This window comes from Salvelinus alpinus, chromosome 1 (assembly GCF_045679555.1).
Source record: "Salvelinus alpinus chromosome 1, SLU_Salpinus.1, whole genome shotgun sequence".
Classification (NCBI taxonomy): domain Eukaryota; kingdom Metazoa; phylum Chordata; class Actinopteri; order Salmoniformes; family Salmonidae; genus Salvelinus; species Salvelinus alpinus.
In genome coordinates, this window is record NC_092086.1 from 85,571,315 (window position 1) to 85,591,226 (window position 19,912).

General features: G+C 41.7%; 1 protein-coding gene across 1 annotated transcript in view; it reads left to right on the top strand.

Annotated features, from left to right (window-relative positions):
* The window catches only part of LOC139532449 (LHFPL tetraspan subfamily member 7 protein), a 225,714-nt gene that overhangs the window by 73,343 nt on the left and 132,459 nt on the right, over positions 1 to 19,912 (top strand). The window contains exon 2 of the mRNA XM_071330040.1: positions 1,559 to 1,697. Within this exon, the coding sequence (XP_071186141.1) occupies positions 1,559 to 1,697 (139 nt within the window). The remainder of the gene's footprint in view (positions 1 to 1,558; positions 1,698 to 19,912) is intronic.

The window sequence follows — 19,912 nt, forward strand, 5'->3', positions numbered from 1 at the left end:
TTAAGTCTTCTGCCAGGCATGGAGATTCTTGCTGTCTTTTTTCTCCCTCCATGTCAGTCAGAACGGTGAAACACATCAAGTACGCGACTAATGACACTTGTATTAGTGGTGTAATTCCCTCATGCATGTTATACAGTTTTCTGTGATCGCCGCGGCTTGAATGCTAATCACTCACAGGACTTGTTCCAACAACTCCACTTTGTGTGTGTGTGTGTGTGTGTGTGTGTGTGTGTGTGTGTGTGTGTGTGTGTGTGTGTGTGTGTGTGTGTGTGTGTGTGTGTGTGTGTGTGTGTGTGTGTGTGTGTGTGTGTGTGTGTGTGTGTGTGTGTGTGTGTGTGTGTGTGTGTCCAGGTGGTAGGAAGGTAGGATGCGCAGCAGCTTTATCAAAGTGGCTGCTGCCAACATACTGACTCTACTCCAGCCACTTTAATAATGGAAAAATTTATGTAATACATTTATCACTAGCCACTTTAAACAATGCCACTAATGTTTACATACCCTACATTACTCATCTCATATGTATATACTGTACTCTATACCATCTACTGCATCTTGCCATCTTGATGTAATGTATCGCTAGCCACTTTAAACAATGCCACCTTTATATGTTTACATACCCTACATTACTCATCTCATATGTATATACTGTACTCTATACCATCCACTGCATCTTCCCAATGCCGTTCGGCCATCACTCATTCATATATATTTTTTTTATGTACATATTCTTATTAATTCCTTTACACTTGTGTGTATAAGGTAATTGTTGTGAAATTGTTAGGTTAGATTACTTGTTGGATATTACTGCATTGTCGGAACTAGAAGCACAAGCGTTTCGCTACACTCGCATTAACATCTGCTAACCATGTGTATGTCACAAATAACATTTGATTTGATTTATCAAAGCCAGTGTGAGACAGGGTGATAGGCTAATGAATGAAAAGACTGCCAGGCAGATCAAACAGCAGGAATCAGGATGAGGAAGGAGGGTGTCTGTCTGGGGGAATTCTCCTGGAACCCCTACTCACCTGACACACAGCTCCTCCCTTTCCCTACCTAGAACGGATTGGGCGCATAGCATCTACATTCCAGGACCTCACCTAGCCCACAGTTTGTGTGTGTTCGTGGATTGTGTGTGCACAGTTGTCTGTTAGCGTGGGTTATGTGTTGTGCTTGCCCGGTGTTCTCCTCAGCCTCTCTCTCTCTGTCTGTGTGACCAGTGTGTGATTAAACATAGTGTAATGAATGAGGACAGTCAGGGTCAATCCTTTGTTGTCCTGATTTGAAGCACTGTCTCAGGAAACAGAAACCTATTAACCAATGTGTGTGTTTGTGTGGGTCTGTGAGTGAGAGTAACATGTTTAACTCTGTTTCTAGCTTTCAAACTATCACACATTATATTTAGTATGGTTCAACCTGTCAAAGTTGCTTCCTTGATATGTACTGGTTGCTGAATAGCAAGCTGATAATCAAATATGCATTAACAGTGTATTTATGTTTAACGAGTGATCAATCCTTGAACTTACCCCTATCTCTGGTGTTTGTGTGTGTGTTTCAGACGAGTGCGGTGCTGTGTTCTGGAGGATGTTCTCTCCTGGCAGTCAGCTCTCTGTTGGCCATCATCACCATCTTCCTGCCCAGCGGAGGCTGTGAGAGGAGGATCTGTACACTGGCTGGATACATGCAGATGGCTGCGGGTGAGTACACAACAGACACATACACACACACCTGTCAACAACAACACACAGACTTTCTATTACCTAGACCAGGGCTGACCAAACTGGGGCCGCGACGCTGTTTGGTTTGGCCCGAAAGAAGGTTACAAATATATACATGTATATATCTCAACTTAGAATAGTAAAGTCGTTTCTGAAATTTGGTTGTGCATCAGCAGTTTTCCACTTGTAATGTAAGTCACTGGCAGTCACTCAATTAACTCATGTTAGCAAAACATTTTTAGATGCTAGCCAGCTATCTAACTTTGTAGTACAAATTACCAACCTGGCACGCACAGGAGCCCTAACCTCCAGGGGGCCCCATAGATTTTTTTTGTCACTCTCAATCAGATATCATATGAACATGGTATAAGTCATGGCAAAATTTGTGTAATTGCAGAAAATCTGCTTTAAAACTGCAAAGTTTCTCACCACCCCATGGCAAAATGTGTAGAATGGTAGGAAATTAGCTTTAAAACTGCGAAACAATGCTTCACCTCATGACAAAATTTGTAGAATTGCTGAAAATTTTCTTTAACTCTGCCCAAAAATGTATCTAACCAAAATCTCTCTTCGGGCCCCAAATAGGCTAGAGGTGCTTTTGCCTGATTAGCTTCCCTCATGTTTTCCTGGAATTTCTGATGCATTTCAGTGACTTACTGCTGCAAATACAAATTGTTACACCTTTCCCATATTCAAGTAATTTGAAACATATTCCAGTTATTAGCCTTATGAAAGTAGAAACTTGGTTGCAGTTTCTGTGCCACAATGGTTACTTTTTAAAAATACATCTTTAATCTTTAATACTGGTAATCAGAATCTGTTGTTAGGTGTCAAGTTATATGGCTACAATTTGATTGTTGGAAGTGTGATTTTATGATTGCTTACTAAATAGATATTGTTTACCTGTTATATTTCTAAATAGATAATGCCTATTTGTTTGGCCAGTGGCCCACCAATCAGATTATATTTTGGTCCACCAAACCTAAATATTTGAGCACCCCTGACCTACACGGTAGATAGCGTTGTCTACTCAACGACTGATATACAAGTTCAAGGTGAATCATAAGAGAGTTATGAATGAAGTCCCTTGGTCCCATAAGTTATTATTTCTCCCATTTCTCTGCTTGGGCCTTCTTTGGTGATCTAGGTAGGCTATATCTTCATCTGTAGAGCAATTCCACAGAATGACGCTGAGACTCTGATTTTTCACTTTAAAAGTATGCCAAACCTAAAACATTGATTGCAAAGTTGAACAGACCATACAACACAATGACTACTTTTAACAATTTCCACTGAAAACTTTACTGAAACACGTTTACTAGAAGAGCAGTGCAGATCTACAGTTTGGTAAGAGAAAAACAGTCAAATCTCCCTCCGTTTTTTTATGCGACCACATTTTTCCAAAGAACTGTTAAATATCTACTCCGAATGAAGATTCAAAGATGTCTGCAGAAAGAATGAATTGTCAGGTATGATATGACACCTTGAGTTTGAAAAAATCTATTTTGGTTATGGAAGTACAGTAAGTGAAATGGATTAACACCTAGTACCAGAATTATTGTAACAGATCGACTTCATGGGTCCATAATCTGTACTATACAGAAATGCATAAGTATGAATGTCATTCTCTTCAATTTGGTTGGTCCGGACTGGACCAAAATATGTACCACTCATAGACGTATATTTCGCATATTTGGATAGCACAGTACAGAAAAGTAGAGCACAGTATATTACAGTAAAGTACAGTGGAGTTCAGTAAAGTATAATTCAGTAAAGTACAGTACATCAAGTAAAGTATACTGTACTTTACTCAAGTGTGCTCTACTGTACTCTACTAAAGTCTACTTTACTGTACACCTGTTCTCTACTTTTGTTTTCTCTACTGTACTGTTCTGTCCAAATTTTGTGAAACAGACGTCTATGATTGGTTCAGATTTGGACTGACCTTCGACCACTTTTCAACGTCCATGGACGTCTGGTGTTGGTTGGTGCTTAGTGGGTGAGAGGGCTGGTTACAGTAAATGGAATGAGAGGGGGTTCATGGGAAAGTTGACATTATCTTGAGAGAGAGAGTGAGGGGTTGTCCAGACTGTTTTCACACTCTTGCTTTGACCACCATGTGACAGAAAGAGAAAGAAAACAGTTATGAGCTGAACATAACAGTATGCCAGTGGAAGAGAGGACAGTAGCAAATGAGCTCCCATTGTAGCCAATGCAGTTGCAGTCATTCTGTTGCAGATTTTTTGGTCATTCTGTTTCCGATTTGATAACAGAATGGCACATTTTAATCACTTAATTAATCATAAACCAAATTGATTTCAGTAAAAACACTAACTAATTGGTAGGTCTACCTTTACTTGTTAATTCTGTGATATTTTATTATCTTCCCTCATGAGGGAGAGAAATAAAGAAATATCTTAAAGATATGTGGATTTTTGGTAACAAAATGACAAGACACTAGGCAATATTTCTTAAATTTATAGATGGCAAATAATTTCTGCAAAACTAAATGTACGTGTTCATATTAGTTGGCAGGTGTCTTTACATCAACATTATTGTGATTTGATGCATTTTTAATACCTTTTAGGACTTTTTCTGCCAGATGTTTTCTAAGACCCCTTTTCCAGCTGTTTGACCAGAAGTCAACGCCTTTGCTTATTCCTAATGTGTAGGATGGAAAAAGGTTAAAAAAAACTGTATATGACTTAATTTCTAAAAACTATAGACTCTTTGCTTTCATTTGACACCAGATTTGACATGCTCCTATGAACTTCACATGTTGGTGCTCATAGGTCCTTTTACATGGAAATGCCCTTTAGTGTTCTCTATAGGTATTAATCCAGTACACAGATATTTACAAGCTACATACAGATAAAGCTGCTTATCAACTGAAGTGAAGAGGAGCTCACTTTGTTGCCAAGGCACAACACTCACACAAAACCAAACGGAAGCTGCTGCTCTTCAGGCCTTCAGCGGGCCGTTGCTAGGTTACGGGTTGCGGTGGTGGAGTGAAGTGAAGTGTTGAGCTGGCATAGTGATACGAGGAGTGCACCGGAGAGATCTAAAGGTGGCCGTAAAAAGACAATTACTGCCCCTTAATTAACACAGGTCATTGGTTCAGGGGGACTATCAGGACCCTGCTTTCATTCAAACAGGGAAGTAGCCCCATAAAACTAAGCATGAGCGTTGCTGGTGATATGATGCTAGGGTATAATGTGATGTATACACACGACGCCAGCCAGGTAAACTAGTCAGACCTAGCTGCTGCCTACCACCCTGGTGCATAGGCCCTCCACACATTGTATAGAGTGTGCACGTTTGTCCGTTCCTGTGTGTTTGTGTGTAGTTATGTGTTTATCAAAGTGTGGGATGTTTTGATATCTGAAGAGCACAAACTGCTCTAACCAACAACTCGGACACTCCCGCAACACTCCCACAACACTCCCACGACATCCAGTAAACTATAAAGGATATCCTGTAGAACGAGAGAAGAGAAAGGACTGACTAAGTACTGCTATTAATTCCTATCCTGAAACATATCCAACTCTGAGAAAAAAGCCCCTGAAACAACAACAACAACACACTTTTTCCAGACTGGGCTTTTCAGACACTTTCTTTGGAAATGTTCCTGGATTTCCTGCCGAAAGCCCTTTTGAAAACCTCAGGTCTTTTTTAGCCGCACCGTGTAGTTCAGGAAGTTTAGAAATGAACAAGTCTTACAACTCTCAGTTTTAGCACTTAGTTCCTCCCTGATTATCTCACTAAGATTAGATCTACTTCTAGTTTGAAATGATGAGAAAATGTTTGTTTACTTTTCCCTTCTCATTTACTTAGCGTCAGCACAACAGCATTGATTTTAGCCAATGAGCCATTGGATTATCGACTTATAGCTTGACGTATAGCCAGGGAAGTGGTATTTAACACAGGCTAATTAGTAACTATATTCATTAGTCAGGTTAGATTGCAACCTCAATCTATATTGACAAAGTCGAGAGCTTAGTTCCTAGACAGGGCTAACGGTCTGTTTAAAAGGCCTGCCTCCCACCTTTTTGAACACTTCATACCTCTCCAGCCTCGACATGGGCTGTGTCCACCCATACTCCAGGCCAGATCTGTGGCAGAGCTTGAAAAGAGTAGGCTATAAAAAATTAAGAGAGTCACACACTATAATGTAAGCTTCCAGTAATTTATTGGGTAAACCCACCATTTTGACAAAGAGCCCAGGCAGTAGGAAGCCAGTCCAGGCCAGTCAGCCTCTGTCTGTGTAATCCTATAGTGTGATATAGCTCTCACTGTCTATGGTATCATTTATACAATGCATCAGAACAATGCAGAAGCTTTGGTTTCTTTGTTCAGTTTCCAGGTTGTATCGTCTTGATAAACAAGTGGTTTTTTGGAGAGAGTACGAAGCCCCAGAACAACTGAGATCAAACTAGCATGTCTGTTTGTTTTCTCAGGCCTGCTGCGTGTGCGTGTGCATGTGTGCGTGTGTATGATGGAAGAACGATATCAAAAGGCATCAATTGACAGATAACACTACAGTGGGAACAATGGTTTCATTATGCTGTGCAAATTAACACTGTTTTAAGAAGGCGTTCATTTGTAGACTGTTAATAAGAAACAATTGAACAATTGCTTTTAAGACAATGGTAGCCTAGTGTATTCGTGCATTTGCTTGTGTGCATGTGTTAGAGGATTTAGCTCCCCTCACTCGCTAAAGCCTTGATTCCTCCAGAGTGGGTGTGCGCCCATCCTCACACACACACACACACACACACACACACACACACACACACACACACACACACACACACACACACACACACACACACACACACACACACACACACACACACACACACACACACACACACACGCATGCAGCAGAACTAGAAAAGGCTTTTTAGACATAAAAACAGCCCTGCTCTTTGTCCTTTCCCAGCTCTGAACTCCCATGGGTGAAGTCCAGGATTAGACTTTGAACTCGCTCAACCTTCGCTGGCTCAACGCAGCACAGCGCTTCCATTCGGTGCTGCTGAGGTTCAGGGTTCTTCTTTCCCCCTGTGCCGCTACATGGTGGAGTGTATAGTGTAGCACGTGACTAGCAGTCTGAATGTTTTAACAGAACATGGAGGGGCATATTTTATTTGCGAGGGTGCATATTGTATTGGGCTGTTTCTCTTAGTGGGCTAAGAGGACGGAGGACGGCTCTGTGACCTGTGTGTGTGTGCTGGAACCATATATTTTTTTCATGAGCATGGCCTTATTTCTATTACGGCATACTGAATGACTCTCATTCAATTCATTCGTCGATAGGTTTATGCTTCTATATGATACTCAAATTTTCCCTATCCCCACCATGAGGTTACTACAACCTAGCCCAAGAATGAAAGTTTACAACGTAGGTGCACACAGGTTGAGAGACAAATTTGAGGTCACAGACGGTGACACATGGAAAGACAGTGACATTTAATACCGCCTTACACACTCTGCATCTAGCTGCATCTAGCTGATATAGGGTGTACTCATTAGTCCAACAGTTGCAAACGAGAGTTTCTATTGGACAAATTCAGGTATGTTTATCCCCGTTTTGTTCCGTTTGCTTCCGTTTAAGAAACATTTTTCAACAGAATCGGCGGAATGAATACACCCCTGATCACGCGTAAACACAGTTAACTTTCAAAGCAGCCACTTTGTATTCCTTGTCGCATCTATGCGCTCTCCTCCTCTCACCTCTTCCCTTCACTTGTGGACTTCAATGCACAACACATCAGCTGTATTTGACCAGGCGAAAAAACCTTTCCAAGCCAAACCGCTACACACAGCCTACATCGTTGTCACCATATTAGGTAAAGTAACATAGCTAATAGAACTAACGCGTTAGTAAACCCGCTACAATCATGCAGTAACATTACAATGTACAGTCAGTAAGCAGTTACAACGGCGGGCCCCTGTGGCAATAAATTAGTAATACAAAAAGCTTACCTTGACTTGGAAGAGTTCCAGTGTTGTGTTGGAAAGTCATAGCCAGCTAGCTAACATGGCACCCCTCTGTTTGAGCAGGGTGTTTCAGTAGGCTAAACTAGCTAGCTGCATTTGCTAGCTAAGTAAGTGAAACTGAAAAAAATTACTTTCTCTCTTGCTTCTCCTTCATTTTGGAAGAAATTTATTTATTAAAAACTGTTCAACTATTGTCTTTCTCTCTGAGTCAACTACTCACCACATGTTATAAACTGCAGTGCTAGCTGTAGCTTATGCTTTCAGTACTAGATAATTCCCTGATCCTTTGATTGGGTGGAAAACATGTAAGTTCATGCTGAAAGAGCTCTGATAGGCTGGAGGACGTCCTCTGGAATTTGTCATAATTACTTTGTAAGTCTATGTAAGGAGGTGAGAACCATGAGCCTCCTAGGTTGTGTATTGAAGTCAATGTACCCAGAGGAGGACAGAAGCTGTCCTCTGGCTACGCCATGTTGCTACCATGAGGCTACTATGGACCATTTTTACATAACATTGTGTTTTAATCAATTATTTGGTGACGTGATTATATTTAGTATAGTTTTATCTAAAAAGGCTAACTTTTTAAATGTTTTACAATTGTATTTTTTTATGAAATTTACTGAGGAGGATAGTCCTCCCCTTCCTCCTCTGAGGAGCCTCCACTGGTTTCACAGTAAGGCAGTGGAAAGCTGGGTAAACTGAGGATGCCACCCGCCCTTATACATACACTCGCACATTCTCAGGAATGTTTTTTCACAATCACTATACAGGTCTCTTATCTTTGCCTGTCACGCTCATGCTTTTTAGACCTCCTCCTTATTCTAATCAGTCATTTCAATGCAGCTCTATGGGAAAGACAAGCTCATGTCAGGTGAAGAGAGTATTGTGACAGAATAGTGACTCTGTGTGGTTCTTTTGTTCAACACTGAAGACACGTCACGCTCTGTTGGAGCCACAGGCAGTCACGGATACAGGCATGATGTAATTACATTTGCCTCGGGTAGCATACTGTATTTACCACAAAACAGCGATGTGGAATATCATATAATTTAATAAAAAGCTTTCGGTACATTTCACTTGTTTGTTTTTGACTCATACAAGCACCCAACCAAAAATAACAGAATCCAAGAGCATTTGATTCATCAGTTGGAGCGTCATTCTCAACTGTAATTCTCAACTGTAATACAAAGTTAACCTCCACTATCAGATTCATATTTCCAGGCGTTTCTCTCTCACACACACACACACACACACACACACACACACACACACACACACACACACACACACACACACACACACACACACACACACACACACACACACACACACACACACACACACACACACACACACACACACCATTTTATTGTGTTCCTGTGTGATAGTGCTGAGGAGGCAGCAGCCTGCTGTGTCAACCCTCCCCTGGGCAGAGCTGCTATGCAGATGTCCTCTCAAACATGAATATCAAAATATCACAACTACTTTTATTAAACTCTGCAGAACAGCAGCACTGCTATGGAGTGTGTGTGTGTGTGTGTGATGTGCGCACATGCACTTGAGGCCCATGTGGTTTACAGCTGACCTGCACCTGTGCTTGATGATGCTGTCGTTACCGCTGGCTTCATCATTGCCAATGTGTATAATGAACATGTGCCCGCTGTCAATCATCACAGTGGTGTTTCAGTTAGAATGTACTACAGAAAAGATGGAATGCACTGTTCACCAACATAGGGATGGTTGGAATCGAAGATAGAGATAGTAATGAAAATACCTTATAGTAAAACCTGTCACTCCTAGTCCTAACTGTAGCACACATAATATTGGTTGAGGACCTGTCTGTTGAGATTATTTTCTGCGTCTCTTTGGAACATATCTACCATACTATTTTCAGCATGCCTTTGGAGTACTACATTTTATCTACCCAGGAGCAAGCCCAGGGTGGTAACAGAGATCTGAATGCTGTTCTCCTTTTTGAACTCTCTCTTTCTCTCTCTCTCTCACTCCCTCTCCAACTCTCTCTTCCTCTCTCACTCCCTCTCTCACTCCCTCTCCAACTCTCTTTTCCCCGCTCGTTCTCTCTCTCATCCTCTCATTTTAAGGAGAACACAACATTCCGTACATCCTTACTAGAGGAGACAGGGAGAAAATCTTTGAGTACCAGTGGCCTTTACAACATAAATGTAATTTTAGAGACTAACAATTTGAATTGTTCTGAAAAGAAGTCAGCCAGCAAGATGCTTCGTTAAGCAGTGAAACTTTTTATATTATATTAATATACATAACTTCAGAGTGCATATCAAATCATTTAGCGCAGGGTCCAAAGTTAATTCCCACAGGCAAAGCAAATCTTTTTTGTAGCTATAGCTAGTATTTAGGGCCAGGAGGTTGTGACCAGACCAGGACCCAATCTATAGGTTATAATAACTGCCAATCAGAGGAGGCTGATGAGAGGAGCTATAGGAGGACAGGCTCATTGTAATAGCTGGAAGGGAATACATGGATTGGTATAAAAAGCATAAAACGTATAGAAACCACACGTTTGACACGATTCCATTTATTCCATTCCAGCCATTACAATGAGCCCGTCCTCCAATAGCTCCTCCCACCAGCCTCCTCTGCTGCCAATATATAAATAAATTGTCAACTCCCTCCGATGTGGGGCATGCTGCTTTTCAAATCAAACGCATTTCTGAAAGTGCAGTGTGGAAAACACTGCTATCTGCAACGACTGAACTGCAGCTCCAGTCCAATAGTGTTTTTTCCATCGGTGTTCCCATTTGTTTCCCTCTGCAGGTTGGCAGAACTTGACCCAGTTTAGCTGCTGTGTGTGATGCTGACAAAATGACCTTTCACCTGTGACTCACAGCCCACTGTGACAGTAGACATCAATCAGGGATGTGTGTCCTCCAGAGTTATGAGGGTGTGTGTGTGTGCTTCAGTGTGTGTGTCTTTGTATGTCTCTTCCTAGCATGTGTCACTCTCTGTATAATCAGAGCTCCATTTGCGTTGGCTGTTGATTGTAATATGGTTGGTCCCCTGTCATGTCTCTCTACTGGTGCCCCAGAGCTTCTACTCCTCACAGTGAAAAATGCTTCAAATATATTCTCTCTCTTTCAAACCATGGATATGTCTCTATTTCTTGCTGTGTGTGTTTCCTCCCCTCAGTGGCTGGACTGCTCCTGTAGAGTATGTGTTTGATGTTGGGTATTGATGGACACTGGTGCATTTCACATACACAGATACTGTACATTAACCACACTACTAATTGGTCTGCCAGCCAATTAAAGCTGCACAGTCATTAAGAATGTGCTGTCATACGTTATACGTTTTAAAACGTATGATATGTTACAAATTGTAATGTTAGCTTAGCTAGGGTTTTGGGTTAGAGGTTAGGGTTAGGATTTAGGTTAAAGGGTTAAGTTTATGGTTAGGGGAAGGGTTAACTAACATGCTAAGTAATTGCAAAGTAACTAAAAAGTAGTAAGTCGTTGCTAATTAGCTGAAATGCAAAAGTTTTCCGTGATGAGATTTGAACACACAACCTTTGGGTTGCTAGATGTTCGTGTTATACGGCTACCTATCCAGCCCGACCAACCACCCAACTTTAGTTTTTGCCTTAAGTAACCTTCTGTCTTATGTAACCATACCAAACGTAACAAATCATACTAATTTGAGTGTCCCGGATTTATGTTTACTATGCTACGTCTAGTCTATGAGACCAGGCTCTCATTTTCTCTTTATTTTACTGAGAAATACAGTTCTGTGTTGTCTAGTCACTCTGTTTCTATATGCAGCTCAATGTGCTTCAAGTGAAACACACACACACACTATCAAAGTGGGGGAAGCAGCACATTGCTGAGTCGTGTCATTGCACAGACTTATGAATATCAGATGGTGTCGCAGACAGAGGGGTGGGGGAGAGAGAGGGGTGGGGAGAGGGGGAGTGAGAGGGGGAGAAGGGGAGTGAGAGGGGGAGTGAGAGGGAGAGAGAGGGGGATTGAGAGGGGTGGGGGAGAGGGGGAGTGAGAGGGAGAGAGGGGGAGTGAGAGGGAGAGGGGGGGGGGGAGAGGGAGAGAGAGGGGGGGGGGGGAGAGTGGCCGGGAGAGGGGGAGTGAGAGAGAGAGAGAGGGGTCGGGGGAGATGAAGAGTGGGAGGGAGAGAGGGGGGTGGGGAGAGGGGGAGGGAGACGGAGAGAGGGTGGGTATGGGAGGGGGAGAGAGCGCGAGAGAGGGAGCAAGCTTTAAATCTTTCATGTCCTCTTGGAATCAGCAGATATTTCTAAGGATGCTCTGCTTCATTTTTCTGTCTCTTCTTCTTTCATTTTCAATGTGGTGGCTGGATTGAATTACTGTACTTGATTAAAAGCGGAGGTTTAAAGCAGAGAGGTGTAAGGTGCAAAAATGAATGACTGTTCTTATTTCTTATCTCCTCTCACTCTATTCCTTTTCTTCCTTCTCCTCATACTCTCATCTGACTATGAAAGCCCTCTTACACACACGCACACATGCACACGCACACGCACACGCACACACACACGCACTCAGCCCGTTTCCCATGAATATTACATGAGTGCTTCATCTCTGAGGGCCTCTCGGCTTTTTCATTTTGCCAAGTTACAGTCAGGCCTCAATGCTGATTGGCTGGAGTCAATGTCCGCCCACTCAATGCTCTCAAAGATGACATAGACAAACCTAGCTTCCTACAATGTAGTCCCGCCCCATCATGCCTGTCAGTCATCCTGATTCACATTTCTTCCATCTGCATCAACATAATATTTGTGTGTGTGTTTGTGTGTGTACGCTCGTATGTGTGCGTGTGAGTGCGTGTGAGTTTAAGCTGTGGCCTGGTTCCCATCAGTTTCCTGAAGTGGGCTGTGAGTGGTAGATGAGAACATACAGTAGACATGACTCATCAGAGGGACTGTGTGATTGGACATGTCAAACTGTGTTAGGTCTCTGTTTAGCTCTTCCCATTGGTCACCCAGCCATGAAACAGTTAAGTCTACTGTTGGTGATGTACTTTTTAGGTGTTGCTTTGTACACTTCATTCTCTACTTTTGTTTTCCTCTTGCGGTTAAATCCATCTGCGCAAATCTACAAATACACACACACACCCAGAGTGATGGATCGCCCAGGCTTTCTCCATCAGTGTCCTATTGGTAGGTCTCCTGAGCATCTCATTACCATAAGCTAAATTGATGTGTTCTCTCTGCTAAGTGAATTAAAAACAGTGCTCCAGGAAGACAGCCCAGGGGAAGGCAGCCAGACTGACTGACTGACTGACTGACTTCCTGCATTGAAAGATGTCTGGTAGGTAATGGCAGGTGTTGATAAAAGCTATGGGGTGGTCTTTGGTGGAGGCTGCATGTGTTTTAACAGAATGGGTAGGCCTGTGTGTGGTATGTGTGTTATTTTTAAACGAATGGGTAGGCCTGTGTGTGGCATGTGTTTGCTTCTGAGGCGTTTTAATGGAGTGTTTTTGTGTGTGTGTGTGTATTTAATTTTTTAACAGAATGGGTAGGCCTGTGTGTGGTATGTGTTTGCTTCTGAGGTGTTCTAATGGGGGGGGGGGGGGGGGTGAGAGAGAAAGAGAGTGTAAGCATGTGTGTGAGTCTCTGCAGGATACTGTATTGATGCAGCGCTCCGCTGTGCTCTGAGACAGAGATACAGCTCTGTGTTTGACAAGATAAAGACGGTACACACACAGAAGCACGCTACAACCCCCTCTCTACATTCCTGTCTCTGTCTCCCCTAAGCACCACACACACTCTACCTTCACATCATAACACCCCCACACTGGTATGTTCACATTCAGACACATGCAGACAGATTGCATATACTCAGGCATGCCTCTGCGCACACGCATGCATGTACCTTTATGAACAATAAACACAGAATGCTGAGTTGATATTTGCAACAAAGCATCCTTCACTCATGCTGCCAAACATACCCTCGTAAAACTGACTATCCTACCGATCCTTGACTTCGGCGATGTCTTTTATAAAATAGCCTCCAACACTCTACTCAGCAAATTGGATGCAATATATCACAGTGCCATCCGTTTTGTCACCAAAGCTCCATATACCACCCACCACTGCGACCTGTACGCTCTCGTTGGCTGGCCCTCGCTTCATATACGTCGCCAAACCCACTGGCTCCAGGTCATCTACAAGTCTTTGCTTGGTAAAGCTCCGCCTTATCTCAGCTCACTGGTCACCATAGCAGCACCCACCCGTAGCACGCGCTCCAGCAGGTATATTTCACTGGTCACCCCCAAAGCCTATTCCTCATTTGGCCGCCTTTCCCTCCACTTCTCTGCTACCAATGACTGGAACGAATTGCAAATATCACTGAAGCTGGAGACTCATATCTCCCTCACTAACTTTAAGCATCAGCTATCAGAGCAGCTCACAGATCACTGTATCTATACATAGCCCATCTGTATATTTCCCATCCAACTACCTCATCCCCATATTGTTACTTATTTTTTATTTTTTTTGCTCCTTTGCACCCCAGTATCTCTACTTGCACATTCATCTTCTGCACATCTATCACTCCAGTGTTTAATTGCTAAATTGTAATTACTTTGCCACCACGGCCTATTTATTGCCTTACCTCCCTAATCTTACCTCATTTGCACAGACTGTATATATATATTTTTTTCCTATTGTGTTATTGACTGTACGTTTGTTTATTCCATGTGTAACTCTGTGTTGTTGTTTGTGTTGCACTGCTTTGCTTTATCTTGGCCAGGTCGCAGTTGTAAATGAGAACTTGTTCTCAACTGGCCTACCTGGTTAAATAAAATAAAAAATAATAATATTCCATTGCTGGCCGCTCTCCATTACCGCAACTCTTTTGTAAACCTACTCAACTGTGGACAATACCTCAGTTCCACATCACAACCTTATGGCATGTTATTCTAGTTAACTCACCCAACAACTCCTCATCTCCTCCCAATGGGATGATCCCTTGGTTTAATCAATCTTCTACTGTGATGTCTTCCATCAACCTGGTAATGGAATCTGTCCTCAGACGATTGATGCTTTCACTGGGGAACCCTCTTTTTCCATGCCACTTGAACCAGCATGGACATAATGTAAACTATGTCTCTGTTGACAACTAGCTCTCACAGTCTCAAGACAGAATTAGACGTTCATCCATATTTCACAAACGTCAAATTTAGAAGTGTTTAAGGTTAAGTTTAGGCATTAACTCCAGATTTCTAAGGTTAGGGTTAAGTTCAGGCATTAATTGCAAATCTTAAGGTAAGGTTTGGGATGGGTTTAAAACAAAAATAAAAAATATAACTTTCTATCGCTGGATTCAAACTTGCAACCTTTGGAATCAGATGCTTACGCCCATCCGCCGTCCCCGCCTACAACGCCATAGCAAAACCGAAACCTCCTTGAAGGTAATAGCGTTCACTGTTGCCCCTAGTGGCCGGTTCCACGTCATCTCCCAATGTCCTCAGACATGGCTTGCCGACCCACCATACTGACTTGTATCACGGGTGACGTGTCTGCTGTTGAAAGGTTGGTTCACACACACAAAGACACACACACACACACACTGTGATTCATAATCTACCACACTGTTAGAATGCAGGTTGACCTTTATTGTCATGAGTCTTGCTCTGGAGGCAGAACTGAGCAGTTTCCACTAGATGTTTATAATTTAGGGTTAGATTTTATTACTTTGGGGATGTGCTAGCTAGTGACCACTCTGCAGAGCTGCCTTCAGTACATGAGTCATCCCAATAAATGCCAACCTGCTGTTTTAACATGCACCACTCTCGCACACACAGAGAGCCCCCTACCCATCTGCTAATGAACTCATCCACCTTGTGCTGGGTGCTCATGCTGTTCATACTGATTGATCTGCTGATGGGGTTAATGCTTTTACTGATGCCTGTGATCAGGTCTACAACCATCTAAAACCAGTAGTCTGGGAGAATGACTGCGCTGCGCAATCTGATGAATGTCATCTCTCGTCTTATTTTCCTTTCTCGCTGTGCATGGTGCTCTCTCTATGACAGCAACAGTACATAAGTACTATTATTACATGCTATTCTATAAAATTATTTATCTGTAATTAATATTACCTGATTTAACTAATCTGAAGTCGTAGAATTCTTTGTTGAATCAGCAATACAACATTTGGTTGAATTATTTATTTACTAAATACCTAAACAATCACACAGAATTACACATAAAACACAGGATGGGTCATACATTGATTACTAATTATGTCATAAAAGAAAACGTCCCTAGCGGACTGAACAGATATGACGGCTGGTTACACAAAGAAAGGGGGTTGGGTTGTGAATGAAAGCACGGGAAGACTGAGGAAGAAAGGATTTGGTCTCTGATCGGACCTTGTAAAGCTATGCTATCGTAAATACAGAATCTTATGCATTCTAAATAACCGCCCATTTGTAAAAGGAACATGCAAGAAATATTTACTCTGAGCTGTGCTTCAATAGGTTGGTCGTAGATGGAAGGCCGTGTTGCCCAACAGAGATCTTCCTGTCCTCTGAAGAATGTTTGGTAGAACGGATGCGTTGTGGTACCGTCGTGTGTATGGTAGAAGAGATACTTTGTCCATCCTTTCCTAGCCTACGTTTACAGCTGCTGCTGCTCATTCAACGGCTAGGAGGTATCACTTCTTTAGTGAATAAGAGTTCAAAGTTCATACCAAGTTGCCATACTTTAAGCTCACGCTGAAGTTGGCTTAGTTCTGTAGTTTGATATTAGCTCTTTTAACGTATGGACCGTCGTCCTCGGGAACACAAATGTAAAATGTTCGTAAAGGGCTTATGTAGTAGGGGAGAGAAGGGCGTGTTTCATAGTTCACAACCAATGTCTGTTCACTTGGGCGGTGCCACTGAGTGAACAGAGTTTACCTTATGGAAACAATTCTCTCAACAATTCCATGTGAATCTGATAACTAGAATGTGTAGACTTTCCACGATACAGTTTATGTCATCCTATCATCAGTAATAATGTCTCAGATGACAACTGATCTGATATCATATTCTTTAAGTACCAACGCATATTTTCAACTGGTTGGATTACTGAAATATGGTTCTGGTCCCCACCCTTTTGATGTTTTCAGACTCTCTATGTTAACAAAGGGCTTTCCAAGAGTCACTCTGTAGAGTAGAGAGAGAGGAAAGGGGGAAAGGTATTTATGGGGGTCATAAACCTCACCAACAGGCCAACGTCATGACATAGGGATGGATCCAGTCTTGTCTTGTGAATGTTGTTAGTTCAGTTTTGTATAGTGAACTATGTCATTTTAGGATACAGCTAAACTATTTGAACTCAAACACACACATGACCTTATTTTCCATCCAATTGGAGAAAATATTCAAAAATGTGTACATTTTCCCAGCAGAGATGTTTCCATCAAATTAACTTGTTGCTGATAAAAGTCTGTTTGTGATGACGTAGTGCACATAAAAAGTAACTTTTGCAGTTAAATGTACTGAATAAAAAATACAACTTTAATGAGTTTCCATCGCAATCTTTCTTGTCACAACAACTGTTACATTATCTAGCGAATGTGCCCACTCTGCTTTTGGCATGTGTGCTCTAGCCAACAGCTTGCAGATACAGCGCGGGTATAGCCTTGATGAGATTATTATGGACAAAATGTAATTAATATTTATGTCAAACGGCAGCCAAGCATCGATCATCATGTCACCAGAATGTCTCTTGTGCGTTGTATGGGCTTGACTAAGTGTGTGTGTGTTTGTGCACATTTATGCCTATTTTTCTTCTCAAAAACATGATGAGATGTGGGCTGGGTGGTAGCCTAACGGTTAAGAGGTTGGGCCAGTAACCGAAAGGTTGCTGGTTTGAATCCCTGAGCTGACTAGATGAAATCTGTAGATCTGCCCTTGATCAAGGCACTTAACCCTAATTTCTCCTGTAAGTCGCTATGGATAAGAGTGTCTTCTAAATGACTCAAATGTAAAAATGTTGAGATGTGATTGAGATGCAGAGAGATGTGTGTGATATATGGAGGGTTAGTGCTGTGACTGCTGTCACTGGGGACCCATGTGGCTGCGCTCAGTCAGTCAGTGTACTAATCAGTGGTGTGAAGTACTTAAGTAGTTTTTTGGGGTATCTGTACTTTACTTTGGGCTAATTCACACACGTATCAAGAGAACATCCCTGGTCATCCTTACTGACACACTAAAGACATGCTTCTTTTGTAAATTATGTCTGAGAGTGGTTGTGTGCCCCTGGCTATACGTAAATTAAAAAAATACTAGAAAATGTGGCCGTCTGATTTGCCTAATATAAGGATTTTGAAATGATTTATACTTGTACTTTTGATACTAAAGTACATTTTAGCAATTACATTTACTTTTGATACTAAAGTACATTTTAGCAATTACATTTACTTTTGATACTAAAGTACATTTTAGCAATTACATTTACATTTGATACTAAAGTACATTTTAGCAATTACATATAATTTTGATACTAAAGTACATTTTAGCAATTACATGTACTTTTGATACTTAAGTACATTTTAGCAAATACATGTACTTTTGATACTTAAGTATATTTTAAACCAATAGTTTTAGACTGTTACAAAAAGTAGTATTTTACTGGGTGACTTTCACTTTTACTTGAGTCATTTTCTATTAAGGTATCTTTACTTTTACTCAAGTATGACAGTTGGGTACTTTTTCTACCAGTGGTACTCATGGACTGGTTAGGACGGTGATGATCACTGTTCTCGTTGTATGAGATGAACAACCTCCCACTGGGAAATTGACGAGACATGGTCCCACCCCTGTTGATGATGCTGTTGTGTTGTTGATGTATGAGGATGGGTGGGTGGGACACAGAGGAGGATTGCATCCGCAATCACCAGCAATGTTGTCACTACTGTAAGATTAAATGACCAAATCTAACAGGCTTTTTTTGCCCATCTCTCAGAGCTCGAGTCTCTTAGCACGATCAAGTAAAAAATAGAAGTTCAGTACCGATTAGGGCTAATGGTGTGTCAAGCTTGCTGCAACATCAGTCCTGGCGTGCTTGCCTTATCCAGCGTTGAGAATGCTTTTGACAACCCTTGACATGTACGCAAGCACACACACACACACGCACACACATTTATGAACCCTTGTGCTTTTTTGACAACCCTTGATGCAGTAATGATTTACTTTAGTCTCTTGAGTTTGGTTCATTCCCTGTTGTTTACAGAAGTTTAGCTGTGGTTGCTATGCCCTGGTTTGGACCTAGACCTGTCAGTGTGAATAGAGCAGGGCCTACAGACTACACATAGAAGAGAAAAACAGGCTGTCAAACGTATTCAGCACACCCATCATGTTTGACTGTACTACTCAACGGATTCTATAAGCTCAGGTTTCTTTTGTAGTTTGTTTGGAGAGAAAACCCTTTCAGGAGAAGTGAATGAGATCAGAATGGGAGAACATTCCAGAATGGGAAAGCAAAGATCTATGTGTTTAGAGGAGCTTAATCCGTACTTTCTCATACATTTTTCATTTGGGCTTCTTCTGGGGATACTGTTCTCTGAGGACTTCTGAATAGAGCTGTCTCTGATGAGTCAATAAGACCTTTGAAACTGAAATGGTTGGAAGAGTTTACTCTAGCAGTCAGGTCAGAGCACTAAAGTGGACATTCAATCAAAAACGTTCCCTTTTTTACACAGAATACAGAAAGACGAAATGTGAATATGCAACAAATAGTTAAATGGGAATATGCAACACCAAATTCAATGTGAATATGCAACACATAGTTCAATGGGAATATGCAACACATAGTTCAATGGGAATATGCAACACATCGTTCAATGGGAATATGCAACACATAGTTCAATGGGAATATGCAACACATAGTTCAATGGGAATATGCAACACATAGTTCAATGGGAATATGCAACACATCGTTCAATGGGAATATGCAACACATAGTTCAATGGGAATATCCAACACATAGTTCAATGGGAATATGCAACACCAAGTTCAATGGGAATATGCAACACATAGTTCAATGGGAATATGCAACACCAAGTTCAATGGGAATATGCAACACATAGCTCAATGGGAATATGCTACACATAGTTCAATGTGAATATGCAACACATAGTTCAATGGGAAAATGCAACACATCGTTCAATGGGAATATGCAACACATAGTTCAATGGGAA